Source organism: Ochotona curzoniae, unplaced genomic scaffold, assembly GCF_017591425.1.
Source record: "Ochotona curzoniae isolate NIBS_2020 unplaced genomic scaffold, NIBS_Ocur_1.0 contig_48, whole genome shotgun sequence".
NCBI lineage: Eukaryota > Metazoa > Chordata > Mammalia > Lagomorpha > Ochotonidae > Ochotona > Ochotona curzoniae.
In genome coordinates, this window is record NW_024466391.1 from 803,162 (window position 1) to 826,203 (window position 23,042).

General features: G+C 51.4%; 1 protein-coding gene across 6 annotated transcripts; it reads left to right on the forward strand.

Moving 5' to 3' along the window:
* On the forward strand, positions 1-22,657 carry STX16 (syntaxin 16). 6 transcript variants are annotated; one of them, XM_040988200.1, is made up of 9 exons: positions 1-568; positions 6,858-6,869; positions 13,727-13,834; positions 14,369-14,509; positions 15,349-15,514; positions 16,618-16,709; positions 17,074-17,217; positions 18,304-18,384; positions 20,059-22,657. In XM_040988200.1, the coding sequence occupies exons 1-9, from the start codon at positions 437-439 to the stop codon at positions 20,161-20,163; spliced, it is 981 nt and encodes a 326-aa protein (XP_040844134.1). In that variant the 5' UTR covers positions 1-436; the 3' UTR covers positions 20,164-22,657. The 6 variants fall into 6 exon arrangements, with proteins under 6 accessions (XP_040844134.1, XP_040844136.1, XP_040844139.1 ...); XM_040988202.1 differs by having other exon boundaries at positions 1-517; XM_040988205.1 differs by lacking the exon at positions 17,074-17,217.
* Positions 22,658-23,042: the final 385 nt, after the last annotated feature.

A 23,042-nucleotide genomic window follows, 5' to 3' on the forward strand; every position in this document is an offset into this window, starting at 1 on the left:
GGCCTGGGGTTGAGCTACAGGCAGACCCGGGGATGGAGGGAGCCGGAGGAGAGGCGTGAGGAGGCCGAGGGGGTCGGCCCCGCCGTCCTCCCGGGCGAGCAGGGAGCTGCAGGCGCTGGGCAGGCCTCGGGCGGGGCGGGGCGCCCAGGGCCAGCTCCCTCGGCGGCGGGCGAGGGTCCGCAGCCCCCTCCCCCGGAGCCGGATTGGCGCGTCAGGCGCTTGTGGATCCAGGGTGGGATTGGGGAGGGGTCTCCGGGCCGGGGTCTCCGGCTACGTGGATTGGGGGGCTCGCAGTGCTTAGAGATCCGCGTGGGGCGGGGGTCTCGGCGTTCGAGGCCTCGAGGCCTCGGTGCAGAGGCCGCTCCGCGTGCCGGGGTCACGGCCCGGGCGCCGTCGGGGCTCCGGGGTGCGGGCGGGGGGCCACACAGGGTGAGCCATGGCCACCAGGCGTTTAACCGACGCTTTCTTGTTGTTGCGGAATAATTCCATCCAAAACCGGCAGCTGTTAGCCGAGCAAGTGAGTAGTCACACCACCTGCAGCCCTCTGCATTCACGTAGCATTGCTGCGGTGAGTCCCCCGCACACGCGCGCACCGCGGCGCCGCCCGTCTGTCTGTCTGTGTGTCTCTGTGTCCACCCCAAGCAGCAGCAGCAGCAGTCAGAACTCAGGAGGGACCCCGCAGCCCCCCACTGGCCCCCACAGGCTCCCCGAGGCCTGGTGCTGCCCGCCCGACGGGGCGCACGCGCGGCCCCTGCCGGCAGGGTGCAGGGGAGCTCCCGCCCCGGATCCGCCGTGGGTGGGGTGCAGGGGAGCGCCCACCCCGCATCCCTGTGTGGTGGTCAGGGTGCAGGAGAACTCCCACCCTGGACACGGATGTCATGTGTGGAGTGCAGGGGAGCTCCCGCCCCGGATCCGCCGTGCGTGGGGTGCAGGGGAGCGCCCACCCCGGATCCCGGCGTCGTCACCGTGGGCGGGGAGGGCAGGGGTCCCCACAGGCTTCTCGGAGCTTCCTGCAGGGAGGGGGCCCCCACCCTGTCTGCCAGACAGAGCAGGCGTGAGGCCCTGCGTTCCCCATATTCCCCAGACAGGAAATTAAGATTGCTGCTGCCCCCGCCAAACTTTTTTTTTTTTTTACCCCTCTCTTTCTGAAATTCTGTTTGCATGTGCGTGTGTGAAATTAACACCCCAAGGAGCTCCCCTTCCCCTTTTTTCTTTTCTTTTGGCTTTTATGAACCAGAACATTTTAAAAGCTAGCAGGCGTTAGATATTTGTTTTGTTTTGTTTTGTTTGGTGGGGCTTTGGATGAAACCCGACTTGGAGTCAGGTCTGCGTGGTCCTCCCCGCAGGACCACCTGCTGCAGCCGGCCTGCCTGGGTCCGCGGCTCTGCATCCGCTTGTACAAAACCTACTTTTCTTGTTCTGTTTTTCACTCCCTAAAACAACCGTGCTTTCACCTGTGTTTCCCCCTCATGTGTTTGTTTAGATGTTTCAGGAAAATCACACACGTGCTGTGACGATGCGCATTAGGCACACGGAGGATTTGTTTTGTTTTGTTTCTCTTTTCTGTGAAGCCACACGAGGAGATTCCCTCTGACCGCAGGACGAGCGAGAAAGCCCAGAGTTACTGGAGGCGTGCGGGCTTTCTCCCCAGCCGAGCCGGCTCCTGCGGGCTCCTGCGGGCTCCTGCGGGCTCAGCCCGCCAGGGTGGGAAGAGGATGCGGAAAGCCGGTCAGTGGGTTTTTAGTTCAGCCAAGCCAGAGCTGCCCGCTCCTAAATTGACTTTATTTTTTGCTTCCTCGGGGTGGGGGAAAAAAAAGAATGAAAATTCACATTAGTGCGTGCTGCTCCGGTTATCAGATTTCACCAGTGTAAGAGCATATTGTTTTCTTTTAAAATTTTTAATCAGATACGGTTGAGTACAGCTGAACCTTTTAGTAACAGTTGTATGAATTGTTCTCCCTCCGTCTTTTTTTTTTTTTTTTGAAACCGGTAAGATCTGATGGCTTGAAACAAACCCGGGCAGCGTTGTAAAAGGGTGGCTTAACCTCGGTGGCTTTCCAGTGGTTTCTAAGGTAGATAATTGTAAATATATATATTTAATATAGTACTTAATATTTACTATATGGATTCCAAGTAAAATAATTAAAAATGAATGACTAAAGTGTACAGTTTGGAAATAATGTGTATGTAAGGAACCACACAGATAATTTAGTCAACTCAATTTCTTAAAAATACATTTGTGGAACTAAAAATACATGTCCAAGGCAGAACATTAGAAGTTTCTGTTGCTCACACCACTGCAAAGTCTGTGTTTACAGAAGTCTATTTTGAGTCTTTTTTAGATTACTCAAAGCAGTCAGATCATTTAGAATATCCTTGTAGTCCAGATCTTTTTTTTTTTTTTAAAAATCACTGTTCAGTGTACACAATTAGTTTACCTGTGAAAATTTAAAATTAGTACACACATTTATGTATCTTAATTGTGTGCACTGGAAATCGTGGGTGTGTCGCAGGCTTCAGAAGCGTTTAGGGGGGAGGCTTCTCATGCCTGCAAGCCCTTCGGGGCACACGGGAACCCGAGGCAGCCCGGGCAGCAGTTCCAGTGGTTTAAGCTTTTCTGGAATTTGGAAAGCGTTGTCAGCGTTTCTCACAGCTTTTCCAAACAGCCTTGGATAACTCTGGCGTGTGTTTTTCACTATCAGAAGTTGAAAACTGCATCTCTAACTTGTGAATTTCAGAATCCTATAACAAATCAGAATTACCTCTGACAGCGTGGACATTGAGTAGGCGGCAGGTGATATTAAGAAACTAATTAAACTAATTGTGATTGATCACATTGATTTCTCCCGGCGCTGCCTACGGAAATGTTTGATATTATAATGTCAAGGTGTCCGTTCACTTATTTTAAGTATTTCATTCCCTCCTCAAAAGAAGAAAGCAAACAAAACAAAACATTAGCAATTGTTAAACCTACTTAGAGGAGCACCGTGAGGACACTATAGCACTTTACATATCTTTCTGTGTTTTACAAGTTATAAATTAAAAACCTGAAGATGTTTGTCTGAGTAAAGTGAAACGGCACAGTGTGCAAATGTGTACCACCCCTTGATTAAAAAGGAGGGAACTGAACTTGAGAATTTTAAGTTCCCAGTTAGAAAGCTGCACAGAACATCTTGGTGCACTTACGCACAGCTAAAAAGAAGTCACACCTTACGTTGATCTTCCTAGATGCTGATGAATTTCACATGCTAATTAGAGGAAAGCACGACAGAAATTGGCCGCAAAGTGAAAGAACATTCTGCCGAGGCCAAAGGCCACAGAATTCAAACCTAAGGTGCTCGGGGGTCTGAGTTGGAAGAGGAAGCTAAGGTAGTTGGCTGTGCTGAGGGCTAGTGTGTCACTCAGGGACATCCGGTGGAGTCTCCCCAGACCCAAAGGTGCAAGGCACCTCAGGGTCCTTTGGCCCAGTATTCCCATTTGAAAAGCCCACCAGGCCTGCCTGCTTCTTGAGGGTTGTGGGGCCAGGACTGGAAGCACCTGCCACCATGTAGCGATCCTGGGGTCTGCTGCCTGCCCCAGGATTTCGCTAGCACAGCCAGCCGTGGCGTTTCTGCTGTAGGAGAGATGTCTCGTTTGCATGTGTGTTTCTGAAGCTTAGCCCTGGAGCCGGGTACGTTGTGCTTTCCTTTGGTGGCAGGCTCTGAGCACGATGCAGATGGTCTGGTCTTGGGTCTTCCCGTTTCTGCCTCAGCAAGGGTGGGAGTGTAAGCGCGGGCACGTTGCCTCATCTTTGAGTGAGGACCGTGGGTAGGGGGCCAGTCTGCCGGTGCAGTGTCCGGTTCTGCGTCTGCAAAGGAGGGACCCAGAGCTGTCATCTGTGTGATCACCCTCCTGGCTAGGTTCTGAAGTAAAGTCCTGTGCATGGAGCCCCGCTGTGTCCGCCTGGAGCGACGTGAGGGCGCCTTGGTCAGGCAAGTGTGGGCAGAAAAGGAGCCCGGTGATTGCCCTAAGCCATGACGTCAGCGTGCTGGCGGGCACAGGCTGGGTCGCTGTTCTGGTCTGCTGAGGTGCGGATGCAATGATTTGGTTTCCTTTGGTCTAGAACGGATCGAACACAGGGGTTGTTGCTCCTTGGCTGGTGGTTAGCACCTAGTCTATGCCCTGATTTAAAATTATGCATAATCTATAAATGGAAGCTACAGTTAATTGGCCTTGGATTAGTTTGAAATCAGCACATTGGATTTTGTTTGTTTATTTAATAAAATGGGAGCTTTAGGGAAAACAAAGAAGGGAGGAAATCACTACAGTGAAGACAGGCCTGAGGCAGGTCTGGGGTCGCGTTGGCACGCTCGCCGCGGGCCTAGTGGGGACCAGGCCGCGTACGGGGGAGCTCCTGGGGTCCCCACAGGGATAGCACACACCTGCTGAAGCTTGCCACCGGAAGCTGGCGGAGCATCCGTGGCCTCCGGAGCGGGAGCTGTGCGGCCTGCACTTCCAGGGCTTGTGCTACAGCACAGCCTGGGAAATACAGCACTGTTGTGTGAAAACAGGGGGTTTGGTTTGGTTTTCTCTGTTTTTCCTTGCGGTAGGATAGCATCTTTCCTCACCTCACTACAACCATACGCAGTTCGCTCTGAACCTGTGTGTTGAAAATCCCACATTTTTATCCATGCTGAGTTGGTTGGAAAATTAGTTCTCTCTTTAGAATCCAAGTATGAAATCATCGTATGTTTCTCTTTAGATCTATTTGCTTTTCTGCTTTTTAAAGATTCCATCTGAGCAGCGAGTCTTACTTAGGAATAAGGGTACTTTGTTGGATAAAAATGAAGCAAACTTTTATTTTGGCAGTCAGGGAAATAAAGTAAATATCACGATAGCATGGGCCTGTGTTTGCAGGCCATCCTGCTCAGCTTTCCCAGGCTTCCTGAGTAAACACAGATGGGTTTCCACTGATTTTTTCAGTTTTGTGTAGAAAGCTCTGTAGACTGAATCCCACATGCTACCTGGAGTTTTCAGTATTTACTTGACAGTGTGCCATTGGCAGGTCAGAAACCTGGATTCAGACCTTGTCAAGATTTAGAAGGTGATGATGTGTTCATGCTGGCTGTGTTCTGGTCTTTCCTGATGCTAATTCCAAATGTTTTGGTTCTGGTCTTGACTTAATTTCCTGGTAACCTGGTGGCAGGGGGAGTTTTGCAAACTTTATAGTTTTAAGTAGCAAAGGAGGGCAGAGGGGGGATTCTTTCAGAAAAGATGACCTTGGAGTTGACTTCCTGTGGGGGGGGGGGGTGTGCAGCTGCCCACTGGGGGCTGCCAGAACATTTGGCATCGGCGAGGCTGGAGGCAAGGTGGAGGGGGCCTGTCCGCTGCCAGCCCGAGCACTTGCTGGGGGCCAGGCAGCCTTCTCCAGGTTTGGCAGTTGTCGTTTTCTCTAACTCTGGGATGGCAGGAGTCAGGTTTCCCCTCTTTCCAACTAATAACTGAGAGGGAAGAGGGGGTGTGCTCTGAAGTGCCCCGGGAGGCCAGAGCCCTGCGGGGTGGAGACCCCAGCCAAGGCCTGCAGGGCCCTTGCCCGGAAGCCGGGAAGCTGTGAAGGGAAGCAAGCAGGCGCAGGGGCCGAGTCGGGGCCTGCCTGGGTCCAGTTCCACCAGTGAAAGATTTCAGTGCTCGCTTTCGAAAAGTGAGAGCAGTTTCTAAAGCAAAAGGTGATTAGATCAGATTTCCATCTGCCAGGATCTCCTGCGTGCCTGGCTGCTGGGGCCGTCAGGGCTGCTGGGCCGTGTCCTTCACTGAGTGGGCGACGAGCGCGTCTGCTTCCACTTTACTGTTATCGCAGTTCTGTAGTATTTTGGAGCCCACGGACTACCTGCATTTACATTATTTAATTTTCAACTAAGAAAGATGTTTTTCTATTTTCTAAATTTACTGCTAACCATTTAAAAAATCAACAGCTGATTACTGAAATTCACCACTAATTATTTCAGTGATCAATACTGTTAAAAAAAAAAAAAAGGACTTAGCTGTTCAGCTTATTTGTCATCAGCACCGGTCTGTTCAGAAGATGGAATTATGTGGTTGATTGAAAAAAGGAACTTTAGTTCTAAACTGCAGCTGACCCCGGGCCAGGCCGTCCCTTCACACTCCCCGCTCACCTGCCGATTTGTCTTGTTGCTGGCTTTTACATTCTTCCTCCAGACAAGCAGCCATACCTGCGCACAAATGGCCCACGGGTTCCCTTTGTTTTGCCACCTTTGTCTCTCCCCGGGAGACGCTGTCGCTCTTTCTCCCCTGTTAGCACGAAGCTGGTCCAGCGGTAGCTGTGGCATTTTTAATTTGTAGCAGCCTTACATATTGTGGTGCCTCAGATATTGCCTGCGTCCAGGCGTGGGCAGGAATTGAAGGTTGTTTGTTTTTAAAATTTGTTGCATTTGCAGGGCTGATTTACATGTTAAAGTGTGCATTTATTTCACATGGTAAAATTACATTTCAGCTTTTCTCTCATTTTCCTGAGGGACATTTAAAGAATGTGCTATTGTATATGCTATTTGGAATTTATGAATCATTTAGCAGAATGTTTTAGTGAAACTAAGGCAAATGTGTTTTAATTTTTATAGCTGTCTGTTGTTTCTTCTCTCATTTACCGAAACAACAACCACAGTAAATAAAAATAAAAAACATACTGATGTAGCTTTTAAGGAAACGAAAGAAAGGAAACTCAGAGGGGATATTGTCAGTGGTTTAGTGGAACTTAGAGTCTGCTGGCTGCGTGTTCCCTGACTAACCCTGCCCTGTCTGTCTGTCTGTCCCCATGCGCTCTCCCTGCTGCCTGGGACCGACGCAACCGCATACTGCCGCAGGAGCTGGATGAGGTACTGTGTCCGGATGTCTTTGCATGTTAGTGATTGTGTGTTTATAAAATGAAGCCCATGGGCACATCCATGTGCGATGGTAACAGTGTGTGTTTGGACGACTTTATAACTCTCACACTTCAACACTGGGATTTGTGCAGTGTGTCTTCACACCGTGTGAACTGATGATTTGAGCGGAGTTCAGCAGCGTTACTTCCCCCCTTGGCAAAGTCCACGTCGGGAGCGGCAATAAGAGTGACTGTTTTCTCAGAGCAAGCCAGATGGAGCTGCGGTCGTGTCTGAGCGGGGCCGAGGCTGGAGCCGTGGACAGCAGCGCAGCCACGCGCCTGCTCCCCGCGGGCTTGGGCCCTTCCGGGGTTTTTAGCATCTCTGGCAGCGGTTGGAGAGGGTATCTCTCCGTCGCACTTCATTTCTAAAGGGACTGAGGAGCAAGGGAACCGCCGGTGATGTCCGTGCCTGTGCTGGTGCTGGCAGGGAGGAAGTCTTTTCAAAGCTAGTTAGGACGAAGTGTCTGGGCCGGGCTTTTTGTTGGTGTAATTTGGAAGTATGGGTGGGAGATAGAACAAGGACCACCAGTTTCAGAATGGGGGGTCCTAACTAGTAAATGAAGAGCTCTCTGTAAGCCTTAGCTAGTGCGTAGTCACAGTGACCGGGGACTCATCAGTGTCGGCCGCAGCAGCTCAGTCCTCTGGCTGTTCCAGAACAGGTTCTGTAAGCATAGGGGCTGCGGCACTCCGCCCGGCTGAGTCGAGTGGGGCCACCAGAGACCTCTAAGGAGCCTGCCCAGTGGAAGTGAGAGACCCAAAAGACAAAGAACTCCATGCAGAGGAGGGGTCTTTAGAAACTTGATGGGAAATATGTGTTGTGGAAAAACAAACTGTATGGAGTTCAGGCTTTTTTCTGCATCAAAATAAACTTACCTTTGAATTACATTCTCCCACAGGCTGCCTCTCCCACAGTGCCCTCGTGGATAGTGTAATTCCATTCTCTTTTTTTAAAGCACTGATAACTTACATTTATGCATCTTTTGTGCTCCGAAAATCTAAAGGACTTGTAAGCCATCCCCACGGCTCTCTTCCGAGTGGAGTCAGGATGGCAGAGACCAACCCGTTACACACACATGCACATTTGTAAGAATAATGTCCAGGCTTACTTCTGACACTCAGAACAATGTTTGAAAGCAGATCCTTAGCTGCCAGGTGCCTGGGCCAGATGTGCCATCCATTCGTGGGGCTGGGGGCTTTGCTGTTCCTGTCCGGGGCTCAGCTCATGCCCAGTAAAGTGTCCACGTGCCGCGCTGGCCGGCTACGCTCAGCGTGGTGGGGTGGAGAACTGGAGGTTGCAGGATGGATGTGAGGAGATTGGGGGAGACCTGTGCTCACCTGTTCTGAACTTCTGCTCCTCCAAAGGAACGGCGTAGGGATGAGGAGGAGCCCCCCAGGGTCTGCCCTCTAAGCTGCGCTCCAGGCCTTGTCCATCCACTCCAGGCAGCACGTTCCAGAAAAGAGGCACATGCTGTGATCAAGGCCTGAGAGAGCCATGTCCTCCCACAGACCTGGCAGGCATGCAGATGGTCTGCGAGGGCTGCCCGCACACCTGGTCGCAGCACACTGGTCTCCTTTGTCCCTTTGTCCAGCACCATTATGTCTGTGATGGAGTGTGGCTCCCAGAATTGTCCGCAGTGTGTACGCGTTGGTTGGCGCATCCGCTGCGCGTGCCCTCGGCTAATGATGATCGTGTATTCATTTCTGTGGAGTGCCAGGTGCTGTGCTAGGAGCTGCCGTGCAGGAGGGTGGGCGCCCCGAGGCTGGCTTGGGTGAGCTGAAATAGGATTTCCTGTTGGTGTTGCTGGGAACCATGAAGTGTCTCCCAGGTCCCAGGGTGGGCTGAGAGACCCTCTTTGTAGGAGAGGGCTCTTGCTCAGCTCTATTCTTCGTGCACCATGTCTGGGGGGGGGGTCCTGCTCACTTTTGGGGCCTTTCAGGAAGTGATGAGGAAGCTCAGCCTCCACTCATTCTCTGACCTAGGGACCCACCCCAGCTGGCGCTCCAGGTCACTGTCTAGACTTCTCCTGAGCTGTTGTCGATGTTGGTTGGTTGGTTGGTTTGGTTTTGTACCAAATAGCAACTGTTAACAAAATGTACAAGATGTTGAGGTTGGAGATGCTCATGTAAAACACCAAGCCTTAGAGGGCAAGGCCGTGCCGTTGGTCTGGGAAGAGCCTGGCTGAAGCCTGCTAGTTACCCTCCAGAGAGGCTGCCCGGTTGGCTGGGCTGTGTGTGCTGCGCAGCCAGGGAGCAGCCCTGCTCTTAGAGGGGCTTGCTGGCACAGAAAGGGTACAGCTGGTAGAAGTGTTCGGGGCAGAGTGAAAGGGCAGGGGTTACTGCTCTTTTTTTCTCAGATGTATGAGTTGATGAAAGGAAAATCAGTGAAACTAGCAGCACTTATATTCAAATAGTATGATTCTTTTTTTAATTTCTGTATTTTTGTGCAGTTTGAAAAATATCTATTTTGAACATTTAATAATCAAGAAAGGCAGGCATTATTCTAAATTATCACACATTCAAAAAATGGTGCTATCATCCCTGATTTTATGTTTGTCCATGACACTTAGTCACTCCCCCAAGAAAACGCAGATTTCCTGAGCCTGATGATCTTGCCGCCCAGCCTTGCAGCCTCCCATAGCCGTGTGTTGCGTGTGGCTGGCTTCATCTTCCACAGCCCCGTGGAAGTGAGAGTGGCCAGGCTGTAGTTGTCAGTATCGCTTCCTCACCATAGACCTTTCTCGCTCCCTGTGTGTCTCAGCTCAGTGTAGTTCTGGGGTTGGTATGGCAAGAAGTGCACGTAACACTTCGTGTCTGCAGAGCTTGCTCTTTTCTGAATCTTACAGCTCAGTCAGCCTCCGTACACAGGCAGAGCTCCTGGGAGACACCGAGAAGCAGAATCCATCTGCTGATTCACTCCCCGATGGCCAAACAGCCGGTGCCCAGCCAGCAACCCGGAGCTGGGTGCGGGGACCGGGCGCGTCGGCCATCCTGTGCTGTTCTTGCCAGCTGCATGAGCAGAGAGCTGGGATATGAACCTGTGCCTGCCACGTGGGATGCTGGCTCTACCTGCTGTAGCACAGAGCCCCAGGGCAGGCTTCTCGAGTGGGAAGGCTGTGTCGGAGCAATAGACTTACAAGGCAGTGTGTCTGTTCCTTCCATAGGTCGAGGACTCGTCCATACTGCCTGGTGCTCACAGATGCCACTGAAGTGGATCAAGGGAGACAGCTGCGCACGTGGGTGTGCTGCAGTCTGCCCAACGGGAACTGTGACCGAGTTAGGGATCAGGTACCAAGAGTTCTCCGAGGGCACAAGTGCAATCCAAGATTGCAAAATCTCTAAATTCTTAATTTACATAAGTTCTTAATTTTCTGTTTTAAGATGTGGATTTTTTTTTGTTACTTCATAACACAAATTTCTTTAAGAAAAGCTTTAATGTGTAACTTCATACTATTTTGAAGGATAGCTGAGTTAAAATTAGGCTAGGAGAGGGAAAAAGGGTTAGACAATGTGGCGGTTGTTTTATCTGCACGGGAGAGGCGGGGACCACGAGCTGTTGCTCGCACTGCGGTTCCAGCAGGCGGGAAAGCATGCGTGCCATGGGACACACAGTTCCTGAAGCTGCACGGGTGATGGTTTTGCTGAACATATGTTTTTATGATCATATTTGTTCTCATTTCAAATCACTGGTATTTATCTTCATTTATGTTTTCTCTTCCCAAAACCGTCTTCTTTCCCACAGTACATATTTGATATATACTGCGAAACCCATGCCGGTAAAATTCATAATACATACCGTGATAATGTTAACAAAGCCATGCTGATAAAATTCACAGAACATACTGTGATGCACACTGCAAATCTATGCTGATGAAATTCATGGAACACACTGTGATAACGTTACAGACTCGTGCTGATAAAATTCCTGGTACTGTGCTAGGGCTGTGATAATATCACAAATCTGTGTGATACAATTCACAGAACCTGCTGAGGTAACGTCAGAGCCGTGGGGTGCAGTGTGCTGGCTGAGGTGTGAAGACATTGCAAATCCATGTGACACGATTCATAGTGTGTGCTGTGGGATGCATGTTGTAAATCCATGCCATAAAACCCATTGTGCATGCTGTAAATTCATGCAATAAAACCCATAGTGCATATGATAATAACATTACAAATCTATGCAATGAAATTCATAGTATCTTCCACAATGCATGTCGCAAATCCATGTGCTAAATTTGTAGTGCATGCTGCGGTAGCACTGCCAATCCACGCACTAGAAGCGATGCATTTCCTCTCAGCAGAGCGGTGCTTCTGTGTCGGGATGAGATAGCTGTTGCCAGGGACCATATCAGAAGGCGTAGCTTATTCACTGCTTAGACTGCAGTGCAGCGACGGGTCGGCCCCGCCCGTCCCCGCATGGAAGCGTCTTTTAATTAGCAAGCTTCTTGGGTAATTTTGAAAGAGTGTGTTCTCCCCAGTTTTGATTTACATCTCATTTTGGGGGAAAGGGGAAACATCTGTCCAATCAAGTCCTGTTTAAGAGTTGTTTCCACTTCAGCTGACTTTCCAAATGTGATTGGTAATGTCTTGTTTGTTTCAGATAAAATGACGCTAATGACAGTGCAGCTAGAGAGGGAGATGCCATCTCAGGAATCCTCTTTAATGCGTATTTGTAAATAGTAACAGCAGTACCATTTATTTTGCGCATGAGTTCAGAAGCATAAAATCACTGTAAATACAACAAATCATCATTATTGCTCAATTAAAATAGGGTGTAATAATAAAATACCGTGGATTAAATACTAAACTGATGTAGTGGCGTTCTTTTGGCCGGGGAAAAGAATGTTAGTGTCAGGTCTAGCTTCATGTGAGCAGCAGAAGCTGCGTGTGCAAGGCCGGCTCTGCTCCGTGCGGCCCCTGTTGGCTCACTGGGTGCTGGGAGGAGGTGAACGGGGCAGGAGGGGAGGGTGCGCCTTGGCCTGAGCCACCGCGTGCTCCCCAGAGTTGGGTGCCTTGGGGTGGGACTGTTGCCTGGAAGGAGACAGAACCTTCTGGGCCGGTGGCCTGTACCTTGTCTCCATGACTCGTGTTCCACTGAGGAAGCCGAGTTTTCCTGTTGCCTTGTGCTCCTGTGGGGACGACTGTCGTCCCTGGTGCCACGGGTGGGAGTGCATCACAGCACTGGGTTTTGCGGCTGTTATTTTAATCTGATGGCTTCTTGTCCTGATTCATTTTCTTAGCAAATTACAGTTGTATCTCACGGGTCTGCCGGGGTGATTGGCAGCCGGGGAGGGTGGTGCTGGTGGAGAGGATGGGAGCAGTCAGCCCACAGGTCTGCATCTGATGCGTAATAGCTCTGTGGCCTTGGGCAAGCTGCTTTACTTTTCTGGGTTTCAATTTCCGTATTTATAGATTGCAATAATAGTTCCTGGCTCGCCTAGTTTTTGTGAGGATTAAAATAATGGAAAGAATGCACAATTCCTCTTCAAAGCAAACAGAAGGTAATGGCGGTGGAGAGCTGCCACTTGAGGGACGGGGAGCTCCAGACAGTGGCTGTCGAGATGACACACCGTTTGTTTGAGAGTGGAAATGAAACTGGGCTGCAGCAACAGGGGCCAGGGGGCTGAATCACGGCTCCCAGACACTCGGGGGCAGCCGTGGGGCCTGAGTGTGCAGCCCCCGGAGGCCTGGGAGTGTCACGGCCATGCTGGCTGCTGGGGGTAGGGGAGGGAAGCCAGCAGTTTGAGGAGTTTTGCTGTGATCTGTGTGCTCAGGGTTCAGGGTGAGCGACTTGATGAGTTCCTGTAATCCAGACATTTTCCTCGTGTGATTCTTTTCCCTTTCATGTGTGGGTTTTTTAAATTTGTCCTGTTGATTTATTATTAGAAAAGCAAAGGAGTGTTTACTAAATGAGGAGATAAATTTCAATAACCCAAATGAATTTCTTCACCCAGTGCTGCAGTGTGATTTTTAAAAATTGACAAAGCATTATCTGTGAAGAATTCTTATATTTTCCATTATATTTTGATCATTTTTTTTTTTTTGGATCTTTTCAAGTTGCCATTTAAAAAAATCTGAGCTCCAAAGGGCACCTTAAAATCCTTTCAGACTGCTCCTTGCCCCAGGCAGGAAAACAGCTTAACCATGCCAAACCCGTGACTTCCCTCTGTGCTCACACTCGCATAGGCAGTGTGTTACAGAAGTACAATGGACAACAACTATTGATACCCTTTCCGCAGCAGGGAAGCTGTGCCTGTGGTCACGGCACTGGCCGTAGCGCAGCTTGCCTGCGGTTGGAGGCTGCTGCCCCGTGGCAGGTGGCTTTACTGCCACTTCAGGTAGTTGGTCACAGGGCTAGCTCATGGTTAGTGATCTTAGGACTAAGATGACTGGGCCTGCAGTATTTCTAAACTAAACTAAGTGTACGTAAATAAATCTCAGGACTATTAGAAAATTTCGTTTTAATTCCATTTATAGCCTAGTGCTTTTTCAAAATTTATATCTGATGACATTAATTATTGAGACCAGTACTAAAGAGATGTTTGTTTTAAGGCATGTGTGTTGACTTTTTCATTACATTTCTATAGCCAGAACAAGTCAAAGTCATGTTCACAAGTCTGTCCAAGGAAGTTAAGAACTGTGCATGAAAAGATAGGAAAGCAGTACCAGATCCTAGCAGTAGCAAAGCGAGTCTGTACCCAGGCAAGTGCATTTCTTCCTCGGTGTCTGTCTTCTTAGGGAGTGATGTTTAGAGCAGATGGGAGCGGCTTGCTGCGTCCAGATGCTCATCACCCTGTCCCATCATCTCTCCAGCTTGCTGACGACCGCATGGCGCTGGTGCCGGGCATCAGCCTCGACCCCGAGGCAGCGATCGGCGTGACCAAGCGGTGCCCTCCCAGATGGGTGGACGGAGTGGATGAAGTGAGTGGAATGTTGCTTTCACGTACTTATGTTTTTGTGTAATTAGAATGATGTACCTCAAGATGTCTGATATCTGAGCATTAGGACAACATTTTAAGATGTCTCATAAGTACCACAACATCTTATAAGAAATCTGGTAGGACAACATATTTAAGATAATCTTGTAATGATGAAAACACACCTTAAGCTGTCCAGTAACTATAACGTTTTTAAGATGTCTGCTGTAAAAGTCATTTGGTCACCCTTGTCGGTTTGTCTCCGGAGACACTTTAATTTTTGAGTTTTGTTTTACACGATACAAAAAAAAAGTTGTGTGTTAATGATTATTGACTTCAGTTGTAACTTTAGTAACATGAATTAGAGGAAGAAATTGAAAAAATTGTACAACAAAGAATGGTTTTTGATTTCCTAGTAACTTGAGTTACAGGTTGTTTACATATCAGCAGGTTCCTCAGTTTCTTGAAAGCCAGGCTGTGCTGAGCGTGGCTGACCGGCTCAGACACACAGGTAACTGCAGTGACTCCCTTTGTCTAGATCCAGTACGACGTGGGCCGGATTAGACAGAAGATGAAAGAACTAGCTAGCCTTCATGACAAGCACTTGAACAGACCCACACTAGATGACAGCTGCGAGGAGGAGCATGCCATTGAGATAACCACGCAGGAGATCACGCAGGTGAGGGTGGCCTGGGTGCGGGCTGGGGGGCAGGGAGGCTGCAGAGTGCCCTGGGCCCTCCCTGGGTGCAGGCTGCGGGGCGGAGAGGCTGCAGAGCACACAGGCACCCTGGGCCCTCCCTGGGCACCCTGGGCCCTCCCTGGCCCTCCCTGACCCTCCCTGGCCCTCCCTGACCCTCCCTGACCCTCCCTGACCCTCCCTGACCCTCCCTGGCCCTCCCTGACCCTCCCTGCTCCCTGAAGTCACCGGTCGCTGCCTGGTGCTCGCTGCCTGGTGCTCACGTTGGGAGGCAACTGTCTTGGGAACCTTCCTGGAATGATGACATAGAATCTAAACTCCGAGCATTACTGAGAGTTCAGTCTACTCATCTTCAAATGTATAGCTGTCAAAGGCTAGGACTTAAAAATGTTAGGTTAAAATCTAGTTTTAGTCATTGAAAAGAAACAGTGTTTCTAGGAGGTGTCTGTGTGAAATGTGAAGTGTGACTCATGTTGGCTGTGACTAGTGTCTCCGAGTCTCCTGGGCGCTGAAGACTGGGGGATGGGCCCAGTTGGGCATGCGTGAGCCTGGCCTTCTCCTTGAATCTGTGCCAGTGGCAGTAGGGATGGGTAGCAGCCAACTCCTGTGACCTCGCAGGGATTGTTGGGCGAGTGCTGTAGTGCTGGCACTGTAGGTGATGCTGTGCGCGGTGCGGGCCACACACAGGCGCCCACCGAGAAAGGAAGCCCCTGAACTCTGCGTTACCAGCAGCAGTTCCCTTGCTGCTTCCGACTGGTGGGTGCAGAGGGGTGGGGGCTGCTGCCGCAGGCTTGTCCTGAGCCCAGGATCTGTTGTCCTAGCTCTTCCACAGGTGCCAGCGCGCTGTGCAGGCCCTGCCCAGCCGGGCACGCAGGGCCTGCTCTGAGCAGGAGGAGCGGCTGCTTCGGAATGTGGTGGCTTCCCTGGCCCAGACCCTGCAGGAGCTGTCCACCAGCTTCCGGCTGGCACAGTCGGGCTACCTGAAACGTGAGTGCGGCCATCTGGAGAGCCCAGCTGTTGGAGAAGGAGCTGCCTCGGCCGCCCTCCGCCTTGCTGCTTGCGAGCACTTGTTTCCTCACTTGTCCCTTTCCCTGCTCGTGTTTTGTTTTGTTTTGTTGTTTTAAGATTCACTTATGTTATTTGAAAGTCGGAGTTACAGAGAGAGGAAAGTGATTTTCCGTCCCTGATGGAGCCCCCAGACGGCCACAGTAACTGGGCCTGAGCCAGGCAAAGGCCAGGAGCCAAAACACCCAGGCCTCGCAGCACATGAACGAGGAGCCAGGTGTGAAGCAGAGCAGCTAGGACTCCACCCCTTGCTTCTGTGAGATGCCAGCATTGCGAGTGCTGGCTCGGCGGGGAGGGGCAGCCCTTGTTAGGGCTCCAACAGCCACGCCAGGCCCGGAGTGAAGGCACAGCTCCATGTGACAGGAGTTCATGTGGAAGCCAGTGAAACTGACTCCACGTCATGCTTGAAGAAGTTGAAAATCTAATACATTTTTAAACCTATTGATTGCTAAATGATGGGATTTGAGAGAGGTACTCATAAATGGGTAAAAATCAATGAGCACACAAAGCCACAGGTAAAAATCACAACCAAAATATTTGGAAATGCCTAAAAGCCCCTTCTTGGGAACAGCTTTCAACACTCTGCCAGCTCCCACATCGGTCTCCTCCCCACATAGCGGCCCAGCCAGCGTCAGCTCTGTCCCTGTGCCGGTGGCCCTGCAGCCCTGCTCGGGAGAAATCCCCGCACATGCTTGGAAACGCGCAGAGCTGGTCCTCTCTTTGACAGCGGGCGTGTTTAGGTTTTAACTGTATTACTTCCCAAGTGTGAGTCGGTCGTTTGGAAATCCCAAGAGAGTTTGAGCGGTGGGAGTGGAGGGCCTTTGAAGGTGGTGTGGCTGTTCTCTGGGCATTGGGTGACAGCAATGCCTGCATGAGGTCACGTGCTCCGCCCTTGCCCTCACCTCACTCCTGTTGACAGCTGCTAAGAATACCCCGTTTTCACTGTTGAGTTTTACTCCAGATCTCCCCTTTTTTGATGGTGGAGCAGTAACCAGCATGGTAAGGTGAATTCCTGTCTGTGATAGGCATGAAGAACCGAGAGGAAAGAGCCCAGCATTTTTTTGATACCTCAGTCCCACTCATGGATGACGGAGAGGATGCTGCGCTGTACGACCGGGTAGGTGAAGGGCTCACGGTCAGCGGCTGCCAGGGGCACCCCTCTGTCCGCTGGCCTGCCTGGACCTCCGACGCAGGCGCGCCGGCAGCTCGTGCAGCCGCCCCTTAGCTTGGTTCCCAGAAGCCCCGGAGACCTTGTTGCTGCTTTCAGGGACCTTGAGGCAGGCGGTCGTCCCGCTGCTTCCTGGGGAGGAAGGGGGAAGGCCCAGGCTCGGCGCTGGGGGCACTGCCTCTCACGTGGGGCCACCGCTTGAAGCGCGGGGGCTTGGCTCTTGTCCTGCTTGGAGCAAATCGGTGCTGGTTGACCGTCACTTTCCTGAGGGCACAGGGTTCTAACCTGCACACTCTGCCCTGTGTTTTGCCAGGGTTTTACCGACGACCAGCTCATGCTGCTGGAGCAGAACAGCCTGATGGTGGAGGAGAGGGAGCGAGAGATTCGTCAGATTGTGCAGTCTATTTCCGACCTGAACGAAATATTCAGGGATTTGGGAGCCATGATCGTGGAGCAGGTGCGTGGCTTGACCTTCCCTACCTGGGGGCCTTGTGCTGCCGTGACTCGGTCCCTCTCTGGTCCTATCAGGAGGAGAATCGGCACGCCCTGCCTCCCTGTCTGTATGTGCGTGCGCATTAATTGCGTACGTGTGCGGCTGTTGTTCCTCTGAAAGCCGTCAGCCCGCGTTTTTCAGATAAGAAATCCAGACAGGCTCTCAGCTGCTCTGGTGCCCCCGGTGCTCAGGGAGCAGCTCGCTCTGCACACGTGCTGGGTCCCGACTCAGCCATGTCCTGGTGATGGGGAAGATTTGCCTCCCAGACCTGGTAGGTTGTTGGGCGATGGCGATTGGAACCACCAGCTCTCAAGTAGAATTAAATTGTTGTTCACTGTGAAAATCTGATTAGGGCATTTTGTTATCTTGCCAGTGGGGGTTTGGGTCCTGGTCTCTGTGAGACCCACTGCAGGGTGTGTGTGCGGGCTGCGTGGATCTAGCTCCATAATTGCCTGGCACTCCCCGGAAGCTGCTGCTCTGTCTGCTAATGGGGCAGGTTGTCAGTTATAGCCTGGTGTCCCCATGTTCCCGCTGAACTGAGAGATGAAGCAATTAACATTCTCCTTCCGGCCATGTTTTGAATTTGAGATGGTGGGTTGGAACATGCTGTACTGACCCACATGTACTCCTGTGAGAGTCCGTGTGCTGGCCGAGTAAGGGGCACAGAGAACTGGCCTTCTCTGCTTCCTTGAACCCAAGTGTCAAAACAGCAGGTGGGCCCGGGGCCCAGCACCCCCTACTCCTGTGCCTCCCGCACACCACGATCTTTGTAAGGCCACCATGTGTCTGAGTGAGGCAGGTCGCATGGTAAAAACGACACCAGCACCATTGTCGGTGTTTTCCTGGGGTGAGTCTCGGTGCGCCTCCCTCGCGCCCTGCCGCGGAGTGCCCACGCTGTGCCCAGAGCTTGTGGCTGTGCCTTCAGCGCACAGTTGAGTCAGACAGATGAGCCTGTGGGTGATGATGTTTGTCATTTGCATATCTCATTTCTGAAGGTCAATTTTCCCAGTTGCAGTTGTTGATCGTCTGTAACTTTCATTTATTACTCAGGGTACGGTCCTTGATAGAATTGACTATAATGTTGAGCAGTCCTGTATCAAAACGGAAGACGGCCTGAAACAGCTGCACAAGGTAATGAGCTGGTCGTAGGCGCGAGGCTCCATGAGGGCACTGGGCTCAGCGGGGGCACCTGAGCTGCAGCGTCCCTGGGGGCGCACTGGCCCTGCACCTCAGCTCCTGGGGGCTTCAGCCTGGGCCGGGCCGCCTCCCACGGAGAGGAGGTGCCATGTTTTGGGGACTGGTTGGGAGTTCGCTGACCTCCACGCGGATGCCTGCCTGCCAGTGCCGGCTCAGGCCTCTCGTTGGGATGTGTTTCTGCTGGATTGCTGGTGCAGAATCATTCTGGAGAAGAGAAAACTCTAATTTTACCTTGAATTACCACAGCTTGTTTCTGAATATGGTTTTATGAAACCAGTTTGTTGAAGGGAAAATGGTGGATCTCAGCTAATAAGGTGGCTGTTTGGCGAATTTTTGTCAGTTTCTTCTAAAAAATAAGTGGAAGTCATCTTAGAAATTTGTAATCAGTTGCAAAAAAACATACACGTTAACCACTTAGTGTCTCCTGTGTATAACTGGTGCCTGCTTTCTTTAGAAGAAACATGAAAACATTTTGCAGACAAACTTCCATCCGTCTCCAGGCATCGTGGAGACCCTGGAGGACGTCTAGCCATCCAATGGACATTTTTCTAATATACTCCGATGTAACTTCCCCTGCAAACCTGGCCCCTTCTCTGGTAGGGCGGCCTCCCCATCTGCTGTGTGTCCGGGCCCAGGAGCGAGGCTGTGCGGGTCTGTGTGCAGGGGCGGTATTCCCGCGTCCACGCAACGTCCGTGCAGAGGCCTTCGCAGCGTCTAGACAAACACGGTCACCTTACTCCAAGTGGAAATCAACTTGAGTTTCTCAATTTATAGTTTATATAAAACTGGACGTAGTTTTAAAGTTTGTTAAATAAAGGCTGGTGAGAGACACTTTGTAATAGAACGTGGAGAAAGGGGAGAGCTGGCCCTGCGGCCTGGTGCCAGGCTCCTGCAGGTGAGCAGGACTTGCAAGGTGCCCTCGGGGCCACGTGCCCAAGCGCTGTGGCTCGCTCCACTTCATCGGCAGTCATGTGGTTGCCAGAGCTCACCGGGGCTGCCCTGACCACACATTCCCCTTTGGGTACAGGCTCCTCGTGGGCCTGGGATGGGGAGATGGCATCTTTGTGCCCACCAGCTTCACTTTCTCAGGCTTCCAAGTCTGCACAGTGGCATTGGTGGTATTCCCAGAGATGCCCGCGGCTCCTGCCATGGGCTTGGGGAGGGCACGTGGTCTGCACATGCCGTTCACGGGGCCCACTTCACCACTTGTCTGTCCAAGGAGGAGTTGCTTCCTGCCTTCTAGACTAGGGAGATCAAAAATGGGCCTCTGTATGCCTGGCTTCCCAGCCCTGCTTACTGTTCATATCAGCCAGCTCTCCTCTCTTGTGGTGACAGAGGTATGCATTTATTCTAGAACAGGGTCTGGCAGGCGTAGCCCTGAGCGAGCAGGATGGCAGGGGCAGGTCCAGCTGGGTAGGAAGCGTCCCCCTGGGCTTCGGGACAAGTGTGTGGCTGCTTCCCGGACCCACAAGCTCCCGTGGGCTCAAGCAGGTGCAGGGGTTGCAGTGATGCGGGTATGCCCAGACCCAGCAGCCAGAGCAGAAAGGAGGACGACCTGGTCGGGGACTTTGGGGAAAGTGACTCCTCTTCCCCGTCCTCTCTCTGTAGGCGGAGCAATATCAAAAGAAGAACCGGAAGATGCTGGTGATCTTAATACTGTTTGTTATCATCATTGTCCTCATCGTTGTCCTCGTCGGGGTGAAGTCCCGCTGAGTGCTGCAGGCTTCCCGTGGTGCCAAATGCACACGCCCTGCCCATGGGAGGTCACCAGCCAGCCGGCCGGCCAGCCGCGTGTCCAGGAGCAGCCCACCTGGCACGGCCCCCCAGCTGCCTCTGCCGCCAGGGGACGCGTCTGCTTCCTTCCGAGTGGATGGCTGTGGCCTGGGATGCTGCTGTAGAACAGAGGGTCTGTAATGAATTATCATGAGTTGTTATATATATATATTTAAGAGAAAAGGAGTTGAATGTTTGCAGGAACTGCACAGCTGTTCAGGATTACATTTATATGCTATTTTTTTTTAGCATTTGTGTCTGAGCAGCATGTTAAAATAATTTTTGGCAAAAATTTTTTTTAAACCATATGGTTTATAAGAAATTTGCTACCAAAAATTTATGGGTAGAGGCAAAAATGCCTCTTCATCTTTCTCTATATATTTTCCAGTTGAAAACAAACTGAGAATTCCTTTAAGAATTTATAATCCGTTCCCCATTAACTTAATTTAGCTTTTCCATCACTGTTAATGATCAGAGTAACAAAGTGTGAAAAATTAAAAACCATCATTGATGTGAATTAACACATTTAGACGGGCCAGTTAAAATAGCGTCATAAGTTTAAATTAATTGTAAATAGAGTATGCCTCATTTTGAATTTTTGCACTGTTTTCTACTGTAAACCAAAGGGGTTGCTAGGCAAAGCAACCTGCGTGTAAATGCCGATGACAGGAGCCCAGCTCCCACGGCAGGAAGGGTTGGCGTTGCTGGAAAGTCAACCAGATTCGGCCGGAGCGTCCCCGAACGTCCCCAACCTGCCCTGCTCAGCCCATTACTTGCATACTAACCACATAATGACCTGTTCAAACCAGACTCCACTTAATGAACTGTGAATTTACACAGAGGCCATTCTAAATGGGTCACCCCATTTAGGATTAGTGGATCTCAAATTATTAACCAAACATCACTCCATTTCAAAGTAAAATACCCCACTGGTGATTTGATTTATCGGCCCTTCCAGCCCCACTTAGCAGTGCCGGGGAGGTAACCTACTCCGGACAATTAGGAAATCCCATCTGGGGGTGCAGCGCTGGGAGCCCCAGTGAGACTCCACTGTTTACCTGCCTGCTATCCACATGGTGCTTGACAGTGTTCCTGGGACTGAGCTCGCGCGGCTAGGGACCGCAGTCGTCCGCATCTTGTCTTGTCTTAACAGACACCAGCCCGTTTTCATGGTCCTTGTGTCATTCTTGGTTTCTCTTCCATTGTTTTTGCTCTACTTTAAAGCGGACCAGTCACAGAAAATGCCTTCTGAGCTGGCTTTGGCGAGATGTTCCGGAGTTGAGCCTGAGTCCAGATGGCCCGTGGCTGGACCCAGGCCCTGCCCTGCTGTCCCTTCCCAGGAGTTTGCCACCTCTGGACAGCCGTGGGTTTTCTCCTTGCTGACCTAGGGGTGCACCTGGCACACACTCCAACAGATAGGTCTGCGAAAAGCACCCCTGGGCCAGCTCTGCTGCCTCTGCTGTGCAGGGCTTGGGCAGACCCAGGAGGAGTGAGGCTCCGTCGGGCTGCCTGGGGCCACCGTGGCCACACTGGATAACTTCTCGAGTTTTATGAGATGCTGATTCTTAGTAGGACCCTTTAAGAGAGGATTTATATTTATTTTCAGCAGAGAGTTATTAGGGCTGGGTCCCCTGCAACCCACTGGGGTAGTGTGACAGATGTGATTAGAAACTTGTGGGGATCCTACGGGTGGCAGCGGGGTTCCAGTCTGCCTGCAGCTGTGTAGTGCCAGCTGAAGAGCCAGGCAGCCGCTGTGCAGCTGCTGCGGCCAGTGTGCTACCATAGGACAGGCAGGCTCGGAGCCTGGATGAGGACGGGGGTCCTTAAACCTCTGTATTTTTCTCTTGAGCCTATATCTGGGGAAAGACGAGGAGCAGCTGAGGGAGAGAATCCAGTTCCCTCTGCATGAGACGACCTCTGGGGCCTGCCCCGAGTTGGGCACAGGGGCCCTGGCAGGCTGCCAAGGGGACGGTCGCGCCAAGCGAGTCTGTCCCGGGCGCATGACTCTATCAGGACGTGGCGGGTGGTGGTGGTGGTGGCTGTCCAGTCGGACAGAGCGGCCACTCACGATCTTTCCCCGGCTTCAGCTGAGAACTGCCGTCTGTGTGTGTGCTTGGGGGCGGGCGGGGCGGTGCTGGCGGCCGGCTGTGGGAAGCAGTGTGTATCTCTGGTTCTCTGCTAATTGAGAGAGCATTATTTCTTTGTTTTGACACCAAGAGCTTTCAGTGTTTTATCCTAGCTAATGGCTTCTTAAAGGTAATAAAACCCTTCCAACCTGATTGGTCACATAAGATTTTTTTTTTCTTGTATGCTTAAATAAAGCAATTAGTGAAGCGCTTCTATCCAAAATGACTTTTTTTGTCCTTTTTAAAAAACCAATTTACTGTTACTGAAAACTTTTTTGTATAATAAAGCAATCATGCAGATTAAAGAATATCCTGCAATCCTGGTATTAATTTTGAACCCCGGGTTCCTGTTTGCTTAAGATGTGTTTGTATGAGGGGCGGGCCTGGCCTGGCCACTTGTGGAGTGTGTGGGCCCAGGAGTGTGTGCGGCGTGTGTCTGCAGGTCCACGTGGCTGTGAAATGGACTCATCTGGCCTGTACACAAAGGGGGAGCTGCCTCCAAGGCGAGGCTTGGCAACCTTTCCGCAGCGCAGGCGTGCTGTCCACCCGTGTGCTGGCTGCCTTGTTGGGCGTCCGTCCCACACACAGGCTCCTGGGACATGGAGCATTTGATGCTGGCATCTAAAACCTCAGAGATGCTGTTTAGACGCTTTGCCTCCCGTGTGTGTACCTGGCACCGGTCCCCCGTGAGTG

Coding starts and splice junctions, on each gene's coding strand:
- STX16 (XM_040988200.1), top strand. CDS start 437: ATGGCCACCAGGCGTTTAACCGACGCTTTCTTGTTGTTGCGGAATAAT. Junction 13,835..14,368: donor GGGTGGACGGAGTGGATGAA/GTGAGTGGAATG, acceptor CCCTTTGTCTAG/ATCCAGTACGACGTGGGCCG. Junction 18,385..20,058: donor GCCTGAAACAGCTGCACAAG/GTAATGAGCTGG, acceptor CTCTCTCTGTAG/GCGGAGCAATATCAAAAGAA.